General features: G+C 49.7%; 1 protein-coding gene across 5 annotated transcripts in view; it reads left to right on the forward strand.

Annotated features, from left to right (window-relative positions):
- Positions 1-16,197, forward strand: part of GAS7 (growth arrest specific 7) — a 282,620-nt gene that overhangs the window by 204,679 nt on the left and 61,744 nt on the right. For all 5 annotated transcript variants that reach the window (XM_017531429.2, XM_017531434.1, XM_017531435.1 and 2 more), the window contains exon 3: positions 7,718-7,798. In XM_017531429.2, the coding sequence (XP_017386918.1) occupies positions 7,718-7,798 (81 nt within the window). The remainder of the gene's footprint in view (positions 1-7,717; positions 7,799-16,197) is intronic.

The following is a 16,197-nucleotide window of genomic DNA, read 5'->3' on the forward strand; positions in this document are numbered from 1 at the left end:
GAGATTGAATCACATAATGACCGCTAAGATTTAGCTGAAGAAGGAGGAGATTAATAAGTTATATTTCCTACCATATCCCCTTGTGTCCAGCACAGCACCAGACACAGAATAGGCCCTCAAGGTTCTCAAATGAAGGGTTGTTTACAGATTCAAATACCTCTGCAGCTCCCAGAGCCCCAGCCTAGAGCTCAGGCATGGTAAGTGTGGCCAGAAAATGGTGGTCTTTGTTGTCAGACTGATTTCCAGAGATGCCTCTTCTCATCGAGGCCTCAGCTCCTTCCATTAAAAATGAAAAGGACACCACCTGTCTCATAGGTGTTTTGTGGCCACTGAAGGGGATCCCAAATGTGGAGGGGCTTGGTGCGACCAGGCCTAAATGGTTCCTGAGAGAGGAGTAGTTTCTTTCCTGCGGAGAACCCACAGTTGTGATTCAAACATCATTTACTTTCAAGAGGGAATTTCAAATGTCTTGTAGCAATGCCTGTACTAGGAGACACTGGTGCACGGGAGGGGACCAGGTCTCTGTGAGCTGCTGCTGTTGCATTTGCCAAGGGAGACAAGCAGGAGCCTCCAGGATAAGGTGGCCCCATTGCAAATTCTGCATCTGCCTGGACCAAGGCACTGGGGCTCGCTTGGAGGACAGGGAAGTATGGCCTGAGGGCACACCAGCTTCTGGGTAGGAGGAGACCAGGGCTGAGAAACGGAGTGGCAGGGCTGCCATCTGTCTAGGCAAACCTGGCCATAGCCCAGGCAGACCCTCCTTGTGAGGACTGCAGGGCAAGGAGAGAAGCCATGGGTAGGGAGACCACCAAATCAGTGCAGGGACAAAAGAAAAGGTGGGTGAGGGGAAGGAGAAGATAGAGCAAGTAGCACAGAAGTGTGTGTATAAAGAGACACGAAGAGGAGAGGACTCCAGGAATCTCAGATCAAAGTCAAGAGGGAGGATGAGGCAGGAGAATTGCTTGAACCCAGGAATCGGAGATCACAGTGAGCCAAGATCGCGCCATTGCATTCCAACCTGGGTGATAGAGTGAGACTCCCTCTCAAAAAATAAAAAGATCCCAAAGTCCATTTCCTCCTGCTGTGGTATCCGATACCAGATTTTTTTGTGGTTATTTTACCTGATAACCACAGGGGGCAGCAGAGAGCCAGCTCAAGCCTAGAAAACTGGACGATCCCCCACAGGAGGCCACTGGGGGCCAGAGGCTTGCAGATGGGCCTATGGCCAATCACCATAACCAGTGGCTGAAGTCCAGGGGCTCCTTGTGGCTTTCCCCCTAGAGGCCAATATTCCTAACACAGGCAGAATGCAGTCTTAACAAGGGGAAATGAAGCCCGGAAGTGACTATTTAAAATGAATAACTTCTGCCTAGCTCACTGTTTTTAAAATTCTTTATTATAATTTTTAAAAAGTGGCATCTGTGCTTTGAATCTCAGATGTACATAGTCTTCAACCTTTCAACTATACTCTCACTTTCCGAGTTATTCGTTCACTCGCTCATTCATTCATTTATAGAGATGGGATCTTGCTGTGTTGTCCATGCCGGACTTGAACTCCTGGGCTCAGGGATCCTCTTGCATTAGCCTCCCAAGTAGCTGGGACTATAGCATGTGCCACTGTGCCCAGCTGTCTTTAGAAGTTTTATTCTACGTGGGGTAGACAGTCATTCGCAGATGAGAAGATGAACACCTTTGGATCTCAGCGCTGATGATAGAATAGTACCTCCCTTAGATGGGTTAATCCATGGTCAGTTCATTTGTGTATGTTTGGCTCTCTGGGTATCAGTGGTAGAGGTCTGAATGGAGTTCTAGTGACCACTAGGAAAAAATGTGTTTTGTGTGAATTGGGTTGCGTGGGAAGAGGCTCCCCAGGGCACACCTCCCTTCTTCCACTCTGACCGCACTGTTCCTCCTTGAGCCTCTGTGGCCTGTGTGGCCATAGCTCTGTTGCGAGAGTCTGGGCAGTCATCCGGGATGACCTAAGGCCACAGGGATGGACGTTTAGAGAATGCAGAAGGGCCTCAACCCAGTGTCTCTGGGGTCCTGGAGCTGCTGCTTCAGTCTCACTGTGACTTGGTCAAGGAGCCTTGTGTGTTGTAAGCAGATTAGGGAGTCTTTTATTGGAAAAGACCTGGACACGGCTTCTTCCCTGTGGGTGGTATGGTCATCTGGGGTGACTTGTCCTGCTGCTAGTGAGGTCACTGAGCCAGAGCCCCGGTGGCGCTCTTCTGATGTCTGCTTGGCTTGGCCTGGCCTGGCCTGGCCTGGTCTGGTCTGGCTCAGCTTCATCCCTGCTGCAGGCTCGCAGTGTCTTTGTGTTTTGGGTTCATCAGAACTAGCCAAGACGAAGGATATAGACTGGGCTGAACCCTTCAGGGAGCTGTGTCATCCCTCATGGGGCCCCTTTGGAGGTTAGAGTGGAGAGACACAGTACTTACGGAGACTCCAGCTTCTGGGGGGTTTGGGAGTGACCAGGCCAGTAAGGGCAGGGAAAGGGGCCTCCCATCAGGTCCCCACATGGACAGCAGCATTCTGACTGCAGGCCGGCATCCACTTAGGGTTTCAGAGCCTCCTTCTGCAGCCCCCGGAGCTGCTGGTGGCTGTTATGGCTGCCGCTGCTGCTGGTAGCTCCCTTCACTGGGAGGGCTCAAGAATGGGGTGAGGAGAGGAATAGGGACCAGCAGCTTCTCTGCTAAATGGTCCATATCTTAAAGTTAGGCAGTCTGGCTTTGGGTCCATGGTGGTTGGTGGTGGCTTGCAGGTAGTAAGCAAACAGCAAGGGACGAATGGGTGCAGGATAGAAGGAGTAGTCAGTGCACGAATCGTGACTCTCTGCTCCAGCCAGAACATCAAAGGCAGTGTCTGTGCATCAGGTGGTGGGCCTTCCTTTTCTTTTTCCTTTTTTTTTGAGACAGAGTCTTGCTCTGTTGCCCAGGCTGGAGTGCAGTGGCACAATCTCGGGCTCACTACAACTCCTCCTCCTCCCAGGTTCAAGTGATTCTCCTGCCTCAGCCTCCCAGGTTGCTGGGATTACAGGTGTGTGCCACCATGCCCAGCTACTATTTGTATTTTTAGTGGAAACAGGTTTTACGGTGTTAGCCAGGCTGGTCTCGAACACCTGACTTCAGGCAATCTGCCGGCCTCAGCCTTCCAAAGTGTTGGGATTACAGGTGTGAACCACTCTGCCCCTCGAGGCTTTCTTTAAAATAAGGTTAATGGTAACAGCCACTGAAGGGGTGGAGGCAGCAGCACAAAGGGGAAAGTTGTCTGGGAGCTTTCCTGCTGATTATTCCTGGCAAGCTGAAGAGCACATCAGGTGGGAATCTCCCTTGTGCTGTCACAGTGTCTGTCCTTCTGTTGGCCCCTCTGTCCTCGCATCCTTCAGACCAGATGCCATGTTTGGGAGGGTGAGCCGCCATGGCTTCAGCCCTCCAGGAGATGAGGTAAGGTGTCAAGATTAGGATCTGAGCTGTCTGGAGATGGGCAGAGTGCTGATTTCATAGAAGGAAGCTGGATGGAATGTGTGTCTTGGGGGACTTCGCTTCTCGAGAAGACTTGAGACAGATTTATGTGCAGGAGTTTCAGTAGGGCGTGCGCTCCTGGGAGCAACTCCTGGGGAAGGAGGGAAGTGATGCTGCAATAAATACAGCCACCAGGGAGGCCTCTGCAGCGCCAGGGGGAGCTCTGAGCTGGGAGGACCCTTCCAGAATTGTTGAATTTGAGACAAGGGGATTGGTGGGCCTTTGACCCCCCCTCACCCCAGTCATTACACATGCACCCTGCACCCCTACCCTAGGCATTACCTTGGGCAAGGCAGCTCTCTTTGGCTAAGGGCAGTGCCCTGAGAGGGACTCAGCTATGAGCCTCTGTAGCTGGAGAGATTTGGGTGGTGCACCACGGCACCCACTCTAGAGAGTCTGGGAAAGAACGCTTTGCAGGGAAGAACACTTTGCAGGGAAGAAGAGCAATCTCGGTGGGCTGCAAGGCAGAAGAGACATTTCGTTGAGACTTGATGAATGAACAAGGTTGTGATATCCAGGGATGGGGGAGCAGGAGGCCGTGAGTGTGGGTGAACAATATGGGAGAGGCATATTCAGAGATCAGCGAGGCACATTTGCTGGGCCTAAAGTGAAGCCGGTGGGATGTCAGTCTGGATGCAGTCAGGGATTGATCTGTGTGCCATGTTGGAAAGGAGCCATACAGGGATTTTGCTGTTGAGTGACTTCTGGCGAAAGCGGGGCTCCAGGGTGAGTGGTCCACTAGCTGTGAGTGGATGGATTTCAAGAGGCAGGGAGACTCACTCCGGAGTGACATGGAGACGGGGAGAGGAATGGGATGGAAGGGCATCTCCAGGCCCTGGGAACCAATTAGACGTGAGGGATGGAACATAGGGTGGAGCTGGCGATGGCCAGTGAGCCCTGTCCCTGGGTGTCCAGGGGCCAGGGAACTCAGGAGGAGAGGGTGGAGAGGGGAACCTGGTCTTGAGTCTGTGGGTGTGAAGACAACAGTGTGGCCTCCAGGCAGGGATGATTGAACAGGCAGGAGAGAAGAGAAGCCTCCCTAGAAAGGCAGCCTGAGGCTGGATGATGCACCTGCCTCCTGGGGTTGCCTACCTCACTGCTTTTGCTCATCTAAGCTCCACTGGGCTTCTCTCTCTGTTTTATTTAATGCTGATAAAGCACTTACCTTGTGCCCGATGTTGTCCTAAGTGCCTTGCATAGGTAAAGCCACTTAATACTCTTTCTCATCCTACTTTGGTACCATTTTCATGCCCATTTTATAGCTGAGAAAAACAAAATACAGAGTTCAGGTGATTCCAGAGGTCACTCAGCTTATGAATGGCCAGGATGTGGGCCCTAAGCAGGGCAGGGGTCTTTGAAGTAAGTTCTCCAAGGCTTGCTCTTGCCAGCCAGTGCATCCGCTGGGGAAGCTCCTAACCCCTCTGGCAGCCTCTCTCCTTGTCACTCCTCATAAAAGACCCAACTACTGGCTGGGGGCAGTGGCCCACACCTGTAATCCCAGCACATTGGGAGGCTGAGGCGGGCAGATCACAAGGTGAGGAGTTCAAGAACAGCCTCCCAACATAGTGAAATACCATCCCTACTAAAAATACAAAAAAATTAGATGGGCATGGTGGCGGACGCCTGTAGTCCCAGCTACTCAGAGGCTGAGGCAGGAGAATCGCTTGTACCCGGGAGGCAGAGGTTTCAGTGAGCGGAGATTGTGCCAGTGCACTCCAGCCTGGGTGACAGAGAGAAACTCCATCTCAAAAAAATAGAATAAAAAATAAAAGACCCTACTACTCTCTTGTTTATGTTCATACCCTCTCTGCTATCCAGGTCACCGTCAATTGTGCTTCCTCTTCCTTAAGACATGAAGGTAGCATGTCGCCCCTGTTCTGCCCTGCTCCTGGAGCCCTAGGTTCACCCTTCCTGAAACCCAAACAATGAGCCTTCAGACCACCAATCACAGCGAGAGAGCGGGAGTACTGGGGCCTAAGAGACCAAGTAGCTGAACCTCTCTATTTTGGATGAAGCATCAAAGGACCAGAGGGATGGTGTGATTTGCCCAGGGCTGCACGGTAGTTTTGGAGCAAAATGGAGTCAAGAACCCAGTTTTGTTTTTATTGTTTGAAACAATTGAGTTTTCAGCAATAGAATTTTTAACTAAATAATGTTATAGGCTCACGTCAGACTGACTTTAAATTTGACTTAGCTCTAGAGGCATATATATGGGCCTTTGGTATTAATACGATGTCTCCCTTGGATGGATACCTTATTAAGCTCAGTTTACATTGGAGGAAACTGAGGCACAGAGGATAAGTAGCTTGGCCAAGGAGAGTGGTGGTGAGAGGCAGAGCTGGATTCAAACCCAGAGGTTCTAGAATCATCTCAGTAAACAGAGGCTAACCACTTTGCTATACAGCCCCTCTTAATGATTTTGGAAATACTTTAAAATTTACTTTTTTATTTATTTTTGAGACAGAGTTGCACTCTGTTGCCCAGGCTGGAGTGCAGTGGCATGGTCTCAGCTCATTATAACCTCTACTTTCCGGGTCCATGCCTCAGCCTCCTGAGTGACTGGGATTACAGACACGCCCATAATCATGCCCGACTGATTTTTGTATTTTTAGTAGAGATGAGGCCTCACCATGTTGGCCAGGCTGGTCTCGAACTCCTGACCTCAAGTGATCCACCTGCCTCAGCCTGTCAAAGTGCTGGGCTTATAGTCATGAGCCACCACATCCAGCCTATTTTTATTTTTTGAGACAGAGTCTTGCTCTGTCACCCAGGCTGGAGTGCAGTGGCACAATCATGGCTCACTGCAGCTTCGACTTCCTGAGCTCCAGCAGTCCTCCCAGCTCAGCCTTCCAAGTAGCTGGGACCACAGACATGTGCTACCACCCCTGGCTAATTTTGGTAGTTTTGGTAGAGATGGGGTTTCACTGTGTTGTCCGGGTTGGTGTCAAACTCCTGAGCTTAAGCAAGTCACTCCCTCAGCCTCCTAAAGTGTTGGGATTACAGGCATGGGCCACTGCGCCGGGAGAGATCTTGGAAAGATATTCACAAAAGTTGATAGATAAAAAGAATATACAGTTTGATTTTGTCCTAAAGAGGAACATATGCTTAGAAAACAAATCAACATATGGATGCCAAAATGTTGATGGTGATGACCTCTGAATGGTGGGATGATGGGTGATACTTATTTTTTTGTGTTTTCTTGCATTATCAAATTGTATATAGTGAGAGAGTATTATTTCTATCACTAGATAACTTCATAAGAAGTCTCTGCTCACAGCAGTGAAGTGGGTAAAGTAGTGTTTGGAGGACAATACTCTAGCTGCAGTGTTAGTTTTCTTTTTTCTTCTCAGAGTCTTACCCTGTCTCTCAGGCTGGAGTGCAGTGGCGCAATCTCAGCTCACTGCAACCTCCACCTCCCAAGTTCAAGTGATTCTCTTGCCTCAGCCTCCCGAGTAGTTGGGACCACAGGCACATGCCAACACACCTGGCTAATTTTTGTATTTTTAGTAGAGATGGGATTTCACCATGTTGGCCACGCTGGTCTCAAACTCCTAAGCTCAAGTGATCTGCCCACCTCGGCCTCCCAAAGTGCTGGGATTACAGGCGTGAGCCACCATTGCCAGGCCAGTTTTATTTCTGATTGAAGCCCAGAGCTGAGCATTGGAAGAGGGAGAGGTGGCAGGCAGATTCAGCACTTACAGCTCAAATGAGACATAGAACTGCGAAATTGGGAAGAAACTTGGGAGTCACCTCAGGTGGGAGAGGGCCGCTGTCTCTTTACAGACTCCTGCACCAGCACTCTTTCCTCTGTGCTTTGGAGTTTCAGGTTAACAGTGGACATTCAGGGGGAAATAACAAAGAGGGGCGAATGAATAGGCAGGCTGCAGCAGGGGTTGTTTCAGAGGATCTTGACATCTCGACAGGAAGCCCACCTCCTTCTGGCCCCAGCCTCATGGAGAAGGGCCCGCAGCAAAAAGAAGCTCTGTGGATGTGGGTTGGGGATGGGGGCAGGCAGCGGGAAGGGAGGTGGATGGATATGGGAGCAGAAAGCAGGGTCCCATCTGACCAGGGTTAGGGAGGAGGGCGACAGGCCATCTCTGTTTTCTCCAGCTCTGACCAACTCCTTCTGCTCTGAAAAATCTGAGGTTCCATCCCGTGACATTCTCAAAGTGATTTCTTTGTTCTTCTTTCACCAGAGACCACCTGGGAACGTCCCAGCGGTACTCCTGGGATTCCGGCCAGCCCTGGCTCTCACAGGAGCTCTCTGCCTCCAACAGGTACTGTCTGCTGGCTGCTTTGGGGCTACTGGTGGGGGGACCAACACCGCCTTCAGTGGAGAGGCTGAGATGATGGATCCTGGGTCTTAAACCTGGCTGACGTAGCAAACCCAGGGAGGGGTCGAGACTGGGTGGGGGGCCCTTAGGCCTGTGGCCCAGCAGGCTGGTGTCTCCCTGGCGGTGCCAGCAGCAGCTCTGGTGGTCTCCTGCTCTCTCTCCCTCAGGCGCTTAGCAGGAAGAGATGGCTGGGGAGGGTGAGATGTCAGCGTGCTTTCTGTCGGGGACAGGAAGACCTGAAGCGTGGACAGAACTGTTCTCTTTGGCTGTTGTGGACATCATGGAGTAGAAGCTAAAAGGAGGCAGATATTTACAAGGCAGCTTTCCAACAGAACATCTGGGTCAGTGTGAGGGAGGCCTTGTGAGGGTATGAGTTCTCTGTCTGCAAAGGTAATCAAGCAGAGGCAGGCAAGATGGACATTCTTTTTTATTTTTTATTTTTATTTTTTGAGACGGAATCTCATTCTGTCACCCAGGCTGGAGTGTTGTGGTGCAATCTCAGCTCACTGCAACCTCTGTGTCCTGGGTTCACGTGATTCTCGCGCCTCAGGCTCCCGAGTAGCTGGGACTACAGGTGCGTATCACCATACCCAGCTAATTTGTGTATTTGTAGTAGAGATGGGATTTCACCATGTTGGCCAGGCTGGTCTTGAGTTCCTGGCCTCAAATGATCTACCCACCTTGGCCTCCCAAAGTGCTGGGATTAAACGTGTGAGCCACTGCCCCTGGCCAAAATTGACATTCCTGTAATAGGTGGGAGGTTGTCTATGGGGCTCTTGGGAGACATGTAGGTCCGAGATTCTGGAAGGCAGGTTATGGGACACATCAGCAGGGAGAACAACATCTGCCTTCATGCGGCTTTTAAAAAACATCACCTCCTCCAAGAAGCCTTCCCTGACCACTCCATTTAGAGCCTTCACCCAGTCACTTTAGATCGAAGCCGCATGCTGTTTTAGTGTCCCCAGCGTCCTGTTCCTAGTTGCTCTTCACTCTCCCATGCTAGACTGTAAGCTCCCTGAGGGTGAGGGCTTTGTCTGTTTCATTTGTGGAATCTTCAGTCCCCAGAGCCTGGCTTCTGTGTTGAGCTAATTCGCCAGTGTCTCCACCATCCTGTGGTGTGTGAAGCACACTTTTTGGTTTTTGACTTGAGTCAATCTGGCAGCAAAGCGTGAAAATCAAGGTTGTGGCTGGAGCTGGGAATTTAATCTTTAATGCCTTGAGCAGTGACATCTTCAGCTTCTGTGGAATGGGGGGGTGAAAGGCTGTGTCAAGTTCTTGGAACAAAAAGTAATCCCTGGTCTAAATGGTTTACCTGAAGCAGCACAGGGAATCACAGGAAGGACTAAAGGTAATCACAAAACTGGAATACGGGATCGGAGAAGGGAGGCAGGGAGCAGTGGGAGTGGCCAGAGCCTTAGCTTTCAGAGCAGGGATCTTTGGATATTGTCTACCCTGGAGACCTGAAGACATGAAGGTGCACATTCAAAGCATATTGCTTAGGCATATGACAGTTGCCAGCAGAAGAGCTCAAAACTGGAAATGATGGGAAAACCTTACCTCTAGAAAATCGGCTGAGGTGTGGCAGTGGTGATATGAAGATGGGTGTTTCCTATCAAAAATATTTTAGGGCTTTCTAAAGCATTTTATTTATATTTATATTATTACTTAAATTATATTTACTTAAATTTAAAAAAAATTAAGACAGGAACCCCCCTTGTGGGGGAGGGACATGGGGCAGCTCTGACTGACTTCCTAGGGAGACAGTGAGTGCTGCCTTCTCAGACCAAGTCCCCAGAAATGGGCCTGTTCAGCCCCTTCATGCTGTAGCTTCTGTGTGACAGCGGGCAGTTCTGAGCCCACCGCTTTCTCTTTCACTGTTGTTCTTGTGTTTTTTTAACAATCCAAATGCTAGTGGGAATGACGCAAGGTGCGTCCTCTTTCCTGGCTGGCTCCAGGCCAGCCAGACACTAAAAAGGAAACCCAACTGTTTTTTCCAGCCAGAGTGGTCTGTGAAGGAGGACAGGACCGGGATGCTGGCAGAGGGAGGCTTGGACGTGTAGCGACGGCAGGTGTGACTCACAGCTTGCCATGTGGGTGGGGCTGGTCGAGACTTGGCCTTTGAGTCATGGGGTCACTTCTCTAAAGCTTGCTCTCCTGGAACCATCCACAGGCAGCATCTCTTGTCCTCTCTGCTGTTGACGGGACTGTCCTGCAGAAGCGGGGCTCGCAGGAGCTGCCTCCGTTCCCTGATTTAGAGGCCTGGAGTTTAACAGGCTCCCTTCTTTTCTTTACAAGCATATCCTTAGCCTCTCTCTGTCCAGCGATGCCCTGTGTGGGCCCGTAAAGGGAGCTGAGAAAAATAGGGAGATGAGTGGAGATGGTCAGATCTAGAAACCAGAATTGCCAGCATGGTCAAGGCTAGACTGAGTGTGTTGACAACTGCTGTCCCCCTCTGCCGTCCCACCCGAGGGTGCCGGAGTAGTATTTCCTAAGGTGGAATCTTTGGAATCCCAGATCTATCGGTGCTCCATGAAGGAGGTTGAAGAAGGACAGGCGCATTAGCGTTCTGAAGACGGCAGGAAGGCCTGAAATGAAGAGACCTATTTAACTCAGTGCTTTTGTGCTTTATTTCCAACATACCACATACGTGTTAAGCTTTCCTCCCTCTATTGGGAGATTTTGCCTAACGGGACATTCGACCATGTCTGGAGATATTTTTGACCGCCAGCACTGGGGGGAGGCGCTACAGGCATGGATAGGAGCCAGGGATGCTGGGGAACATCCCACAATGCACAGGAAAGTCTTCACAACAAAGAATCACCTGGCCCTAAATACTGACTAGCACCGAGGTGGAGAAGCTCTGCTCTAGATTGATTCAGAGCGTCAGTTCAGCACTGCCCAAGGGTTCCTGCACCATGGCCCATTGAAGCAAGCAGCAGCAGCTCCCTATGTCAGCATGAAGAGTCCTGTGTCATTGATTGTAAGACATATATTTTCCCCCGACATACTCATATCTTGGAAGTCAGGGGCATCTTACAATCAATAGTATATGCTAGTTTGTTTGTTTGTTTGTTTGTTTGTTTTAGAGACAGGTCTTGCTCTGTAGCCCGGGCTGGAATACAATGTCATGATCATAGCTCACTGCAGCCTCCTCCTCCAGGGCTCAAGCAGTTCTCCTGCCCCAGCCTCCCAAGGAACTGGGACTACAGGCATGTGCCACCATACCCAGCTAGCTTTCTTATTTATTTTATTTTATTTTTGTAGAGACAGTGTTTTTGTCATATTGTTCAGATGGATTTTGAACTCCTGGGCTCAAGTGATCCTCCCAAAATTACACAGATTACAGACACGAGCCTCTGCTGGCCTCAATCACTGGCATTCTAGATTTGTGAAATTATAATTTGTTAAACTGGGGCCTTCAGCACATTTCTTCTTGCCAGGCCTCACTGTCCCCATTCGTAAACGTGAGGGCCTGGAGGGAGATCATCCGAGGCCCTGCCCATCCAGCTATGCTTTTGGATTCTTTTGTTTGTTTGAGGTGGAGTCTTGCTCTGTCACCCAGGCTGGAGTGCAGTGGTGTGATCATAGCTCACTGCAGCCTCCTCCCCCTGGACTCAAGTGACCCTCCCACCTCAGCCTCCCGATCAGCTGGGACTATAGGCACGTGCCACCTCACCAAGCTAATTTTTAAAGGATTTTTTGTAGAGATGAGGTCTGACTATATTGCCCAGGCTGGTTTCAAACTCCCAGACTCAAGTGATCCTCCAGCCTCAGCCTCCTAAAGTGCTGGGGTTATAGGCATGAGCCACGATGCCCAACCAAGTTTACTTTTGTGTTGTAGCTTTGTGAACTTCTAGAGAGGGTTTGAAGGGCCACCCGCAGACAGAGCTGGTTCATTCTTATTAGTGCAGGTTTGCAGGATGCTGGTAAGTACAGACAGCCAGGTTGCCAGCTGGGGAGAGCATTCTAGAAACATGCCCAGAGTCCTCCCCCCCCCACCCACCCCTACAAACTAGACTCCACTCTTTGAATGTTGGGTGTTACTTAGGATCAGCCCTGGGCTGGGGACTTTTCCTGCATTACTTCCTTTAATATCACCAGGGTTATGGGAGCTGTGTTTATTCAGTAGCTTTACTAGAGGTGTTTAATGCCAAGCTTTCTGGGTGAGACCCACGCGAGTAAGAAGTAAAGCTTAAACCAAAACAGAACACCTAAGACGCCATTCAGCAACTGCTGCAAATACTAAAAATCCTCTTTGGGCTGGGCTTAACGGGCAGGGTGGAAATACTGATTTACAGAGAGAAATAGTAACAGACAAACGGACAGAAAATGAGTGAAAAGTGAGATGCTTAGAGTTTCGTGTATGAGTCGCTGGGTAGAATGAAGACAGAGGGGTAGTGTTGTCCAATGGAACTCTCCGTGACAGGACAAGCATTCTTTCTCTGCGCCTTCCAATATGGTAGCCACTAGCCACGTGCGGCTATTGAATTCTTGGATGTGGATGGTATGCCCAAGGAGCTGAATTTTTCATTTAATGTAACTTAGTAACTTTTTAAAATTTGGGGAACAATTTTTAATTTACAGAAAAGCTATAAAGACAGTACGGTAAGCTCGTGTGCGTCCTTTACTCAGTGTCCCCAGTTGACATCTTACACAGCCACAGTACGTTTGTCAAAACTGTGAAATTGACATCATGCATTACAAGTAACTAAGTGTGAGGCTTTATTCAGCTTTCCTGAGTTTTTCCATTCATGTCCTTTTTCGGTTCTAGGATCCAGTCCTGGAAATCACATTGCATTTAGATTTTATTTAAATTTGATTTGTTTGAATTCAAATAGGTACCTGTGGTTTTTAACGTCAGCAGTGCACATGTGGAAAGCCAATTCCTTTCTTAGCCTCTGGGCCTGGGGTGTGCATTGAACTTATGTGTTTTTCTTAAGGCTAAAAGAAATCTATTATTTATTGAGGTTGCCCTGGTGGGTGGTTGTGGGAATGTTTCAGGAAACATGGGTTCAGGATCTGGCTTTGCTCAGCCCTGGGGCTTGAGTCCACTGAGGGATCATCCTTAGGCCTCCAGGAGCCACAGGGAACCCAGATTAAAGGGGAGAGAGCTAGTGCCTTTGCAGAGGCTGAGGGGCAAGAAGGACCTTCCTTTGAGCCTGAGGAGCTGGCCAGGGCTATGTTTAGGGAGGGAGCTGTGCTTCCTCTGAGCAGGGACTCTCTGGAGAGGGGGCTCTGGAACCCAGAGCCTCACCCTCACCCACACCACCTTCTCCACATCAGGAAGCCCAGAACAGCTCTCCTGTCTCCTGCAGGAGCAAAGGAAGACCCTCACTTCTTGCGGAGTTAGCCAGTCCTCGGGTTCAGGGCAGCTTCCCCAGGGCTCTTAGATCTCACCACTGACTTCAGGGAAGGTTGTGACACCCTCTGTTGGAAAAAGTACACGTTCCCTTAGAACCAGTGTTCTTGCTGGCTGAGGCTCCTGGGACCTTACAGAGGCCTGTTTAACCTCTGATGAGCTGGAAAACAGCCACGGGTGTTTAACTGTTCACAACCATGTGGGAAAATCTTTGATCAGTTCTGTCTTTGGGAATGCAGTTCACATCCTAGACAACCAGGAGAGACAGTGAGGACCAGGTGGCCAGAGAGAAGTTTCTGGAACAGAAAGCTATTTATGTAGAACTGCTCCTCTAAATGGATCAGAGTAGACACTGGATATGTTCTGAGAAGGTGAGCGTGGTGACCGAGGAACCAGCAGGCCTTTCAGGGTGTGGTGGGTGGAAAGTGGCTGTGATTGTGTCCTGGGCCATCAGACCAGATGAGCACAGAACTGCCCGACTTCAAACCTTGCGTTCCTATGGCCATGGCTGTGTGTTCCAAAGTGGGTTTCGTGGTAGTCCTGCTGTATTTCCCCAAACGGTCCTGCGTTGTGTGCGTGGAGGGATGCTGCATGCTGTTGCCTTGAGATTTCAAGCAGCTATCAGCATATTCTAAAAGGCCTACTGTAAATAAACTCAATCAGAATAATGGGGTGTTTGTTCCTACGTTCTTTGGACCATAACACTCAACCTTTACTGTTACTGCATAACACTTACAATGCACATCCTGGCAGAATTGCTGTCCCTTTTAATACACCTGGGGAAACATTAGGCTGTACCATGTTTAATATGCGATAGATGGGTAAGGAGGATGGGTGGAAGGAAGGAAAGGGGGTGAGAAAGAAGAAGGGAAGGACGATGGGTGGAAGGAGAAAAGAAAGGAAGGGGGAAGGAAAGGGAGGGAGGGAAAAAGGGGAAGAGGGGAGAGGAGCAGAGGGAAGCAAGAATTTCAAGAACCAAGGCCTCAGCACTCCTAGGTGTCTTATTTGTTTTTGAGACAGAGCTTTGCTCTTGTTGCCCGGGCTGGAGTGCAATGATGCAATCTCGGCTCACTGTAACCTCTGCCTCCCAGGTTCAAGCAATTCTCCTGCCTCAGCCTCCTGAGTAGCTGGGATTACAGGTGCATGTCGCCACGCCCGGCTAATTTCTATATTTTAGTAGAGACCAGGTTTCACCATATTAGGCTAGTCACGAACTCCTGACCTCAAGTGATCTGCCCGCCTCAGCCTCTCAAAGTGCTGGCATTACAGGTGTGAGCCACGATGGCCGGCCACCAGGTTTCTTAACTTTGAGAGATAAAATGATGTTTATTCCAGAGACAGGAGAAATTAAGCCAGATCTACAGGAGGCATAATGAGGAAGTGTTCATGGCTGATTTTCTTACGTTCTTTTGGGTTCTTCAGGGAACAGGAGAATAGGGCTCCGAGGATGGGACTTTGTCCAGCAGGGATCCGGGCTGGGATGTGGAGGCCTGCTCGCCGGCGAGCCCTGGGCAGCAGAGCTGCAGGCTCTTCTTTGTTGCTTGGCCTTTCTCAATGACTTCTCATATTCTCCTTTCTTCTGGGTTTCCATTTACTTCTCCCTACCCAGAACTCCCTCTCCTCTTTTCTACCCAAATATCTGTCCCCTCCTCTCACTAGACACCTCCTAAGCCCTCTCAAGCTGCTTAACTGCCCATAAGGGAAATGAAGCATGTGGGTGCCTGCGTGTATTATTTATATTTGAGGCTGCTAAGGTTACTAGATAGAGCATTTAGTTCCCTTTTTAAAAATCTGAAAAACAGCTGAGTTTGGCATTTGCCTTTTTTCTTTCTTGTATGTACAGACTGAATTATGTTCCCTTTATGAGTGATCCTTGACCAGCTTTATTTTTCCTCCCCCGGAGGCTGGAGGCCCCAGAAGCACCCACTTCTGGCCTCCTTTGTTTTGTGGGTGAGCTGGGAACCCTGAGGACAGGGAACGCCAATGAAGAATGCTCATGGGTGAGGTTGCCGGGAACTTGCGGGCTGTAACTGTCTAGATCTCCACTGGGACGTGTTCTGAATGTGCCCAGGAGTCTTCAGGTGACACACAGCTGGACAGGGTGTCCGAGGAGAGCTGTAGCGTGGGGAGAAAGGATCAAATGGAAAATTATGTTTTCTTTCCTAGCAATTGTTTTGACACAAGCAGTCATTAGGCGTCAGCTGACAGACCAGAACTGAAGTGTGAAGTGAGAACAAGGGATTGGATTGGGGGCAAAATGTCTCCGCTTTAGACAGTTCCTGATGGTTGTGAGTGTGGGGAAAGGGGAGAGCGCAGAAACTGAGCATGCGTTTGGAGGGTCTGGGGAGGGAGGGAGTTGGGGTCTCCCCAGGAGCTGGGACAGCCTTGGTTCACGGGGACTCGGCATCCTCAGAGAGAGATATTTATCACTTACTCAGATAAAAACGTGTGTATCTCCTTGTCGTCAGCAGATTAAACATGGTTCATTTGTGTATGTGTTTGATTTTAAGATCAGGGTCATGCTGGCTTTGTAACATAGATCTGGAAGCCTGCTACACATTTCTATGCATAAGTATTTCTTTCTTGAGTGTGTGAATGAATGTGCCCATAAAACCATCTGAGTCCAGTGCCTTTTGGGGTGAGGTCATTGTCAAAGGTTTTACTTCTTTTTGGCATCTTTTGAAACTCCTTTGATAATTTGAATCTTATGGGACGTTTGGTGTTTAAGAGGTAGAATTATAAATCATATGTTCTTGCATTAAAACGTTTCTACTATAGGCTAGGTACGGTGGCTGACACCTGTAATCCCAGCACTTTGGGAGGCTGAGGCTGGCAGATCACTTCAGGTCAGGAGTTCGAGACCAGCTTTGTCAACATGGTGAAACCCTGTCTCTACTAAAAATGCAAACATTAGCCGGGCGTGGTGGTGGGTGCCTGTATTCCTGGCTACGTGGGAGGCTGAGGCAGGAGAATCGCTTGGACC

The sequence above is a fragment of the Cebus imitator genome, unplaced genomic scaffold (assembly GCF_001604975.1).
Source record: "Cebus imitator isolate Cc_AM_T3 unplaced genomic scaffold, Cebus_imitator-1.0 Scaffold72, whole genome shotgun sequence".
NCBI lineage: Eukaryota > Metazoa > Chordata > Mammalia > Primates > Cebidae > Cebus > Cebus imitator.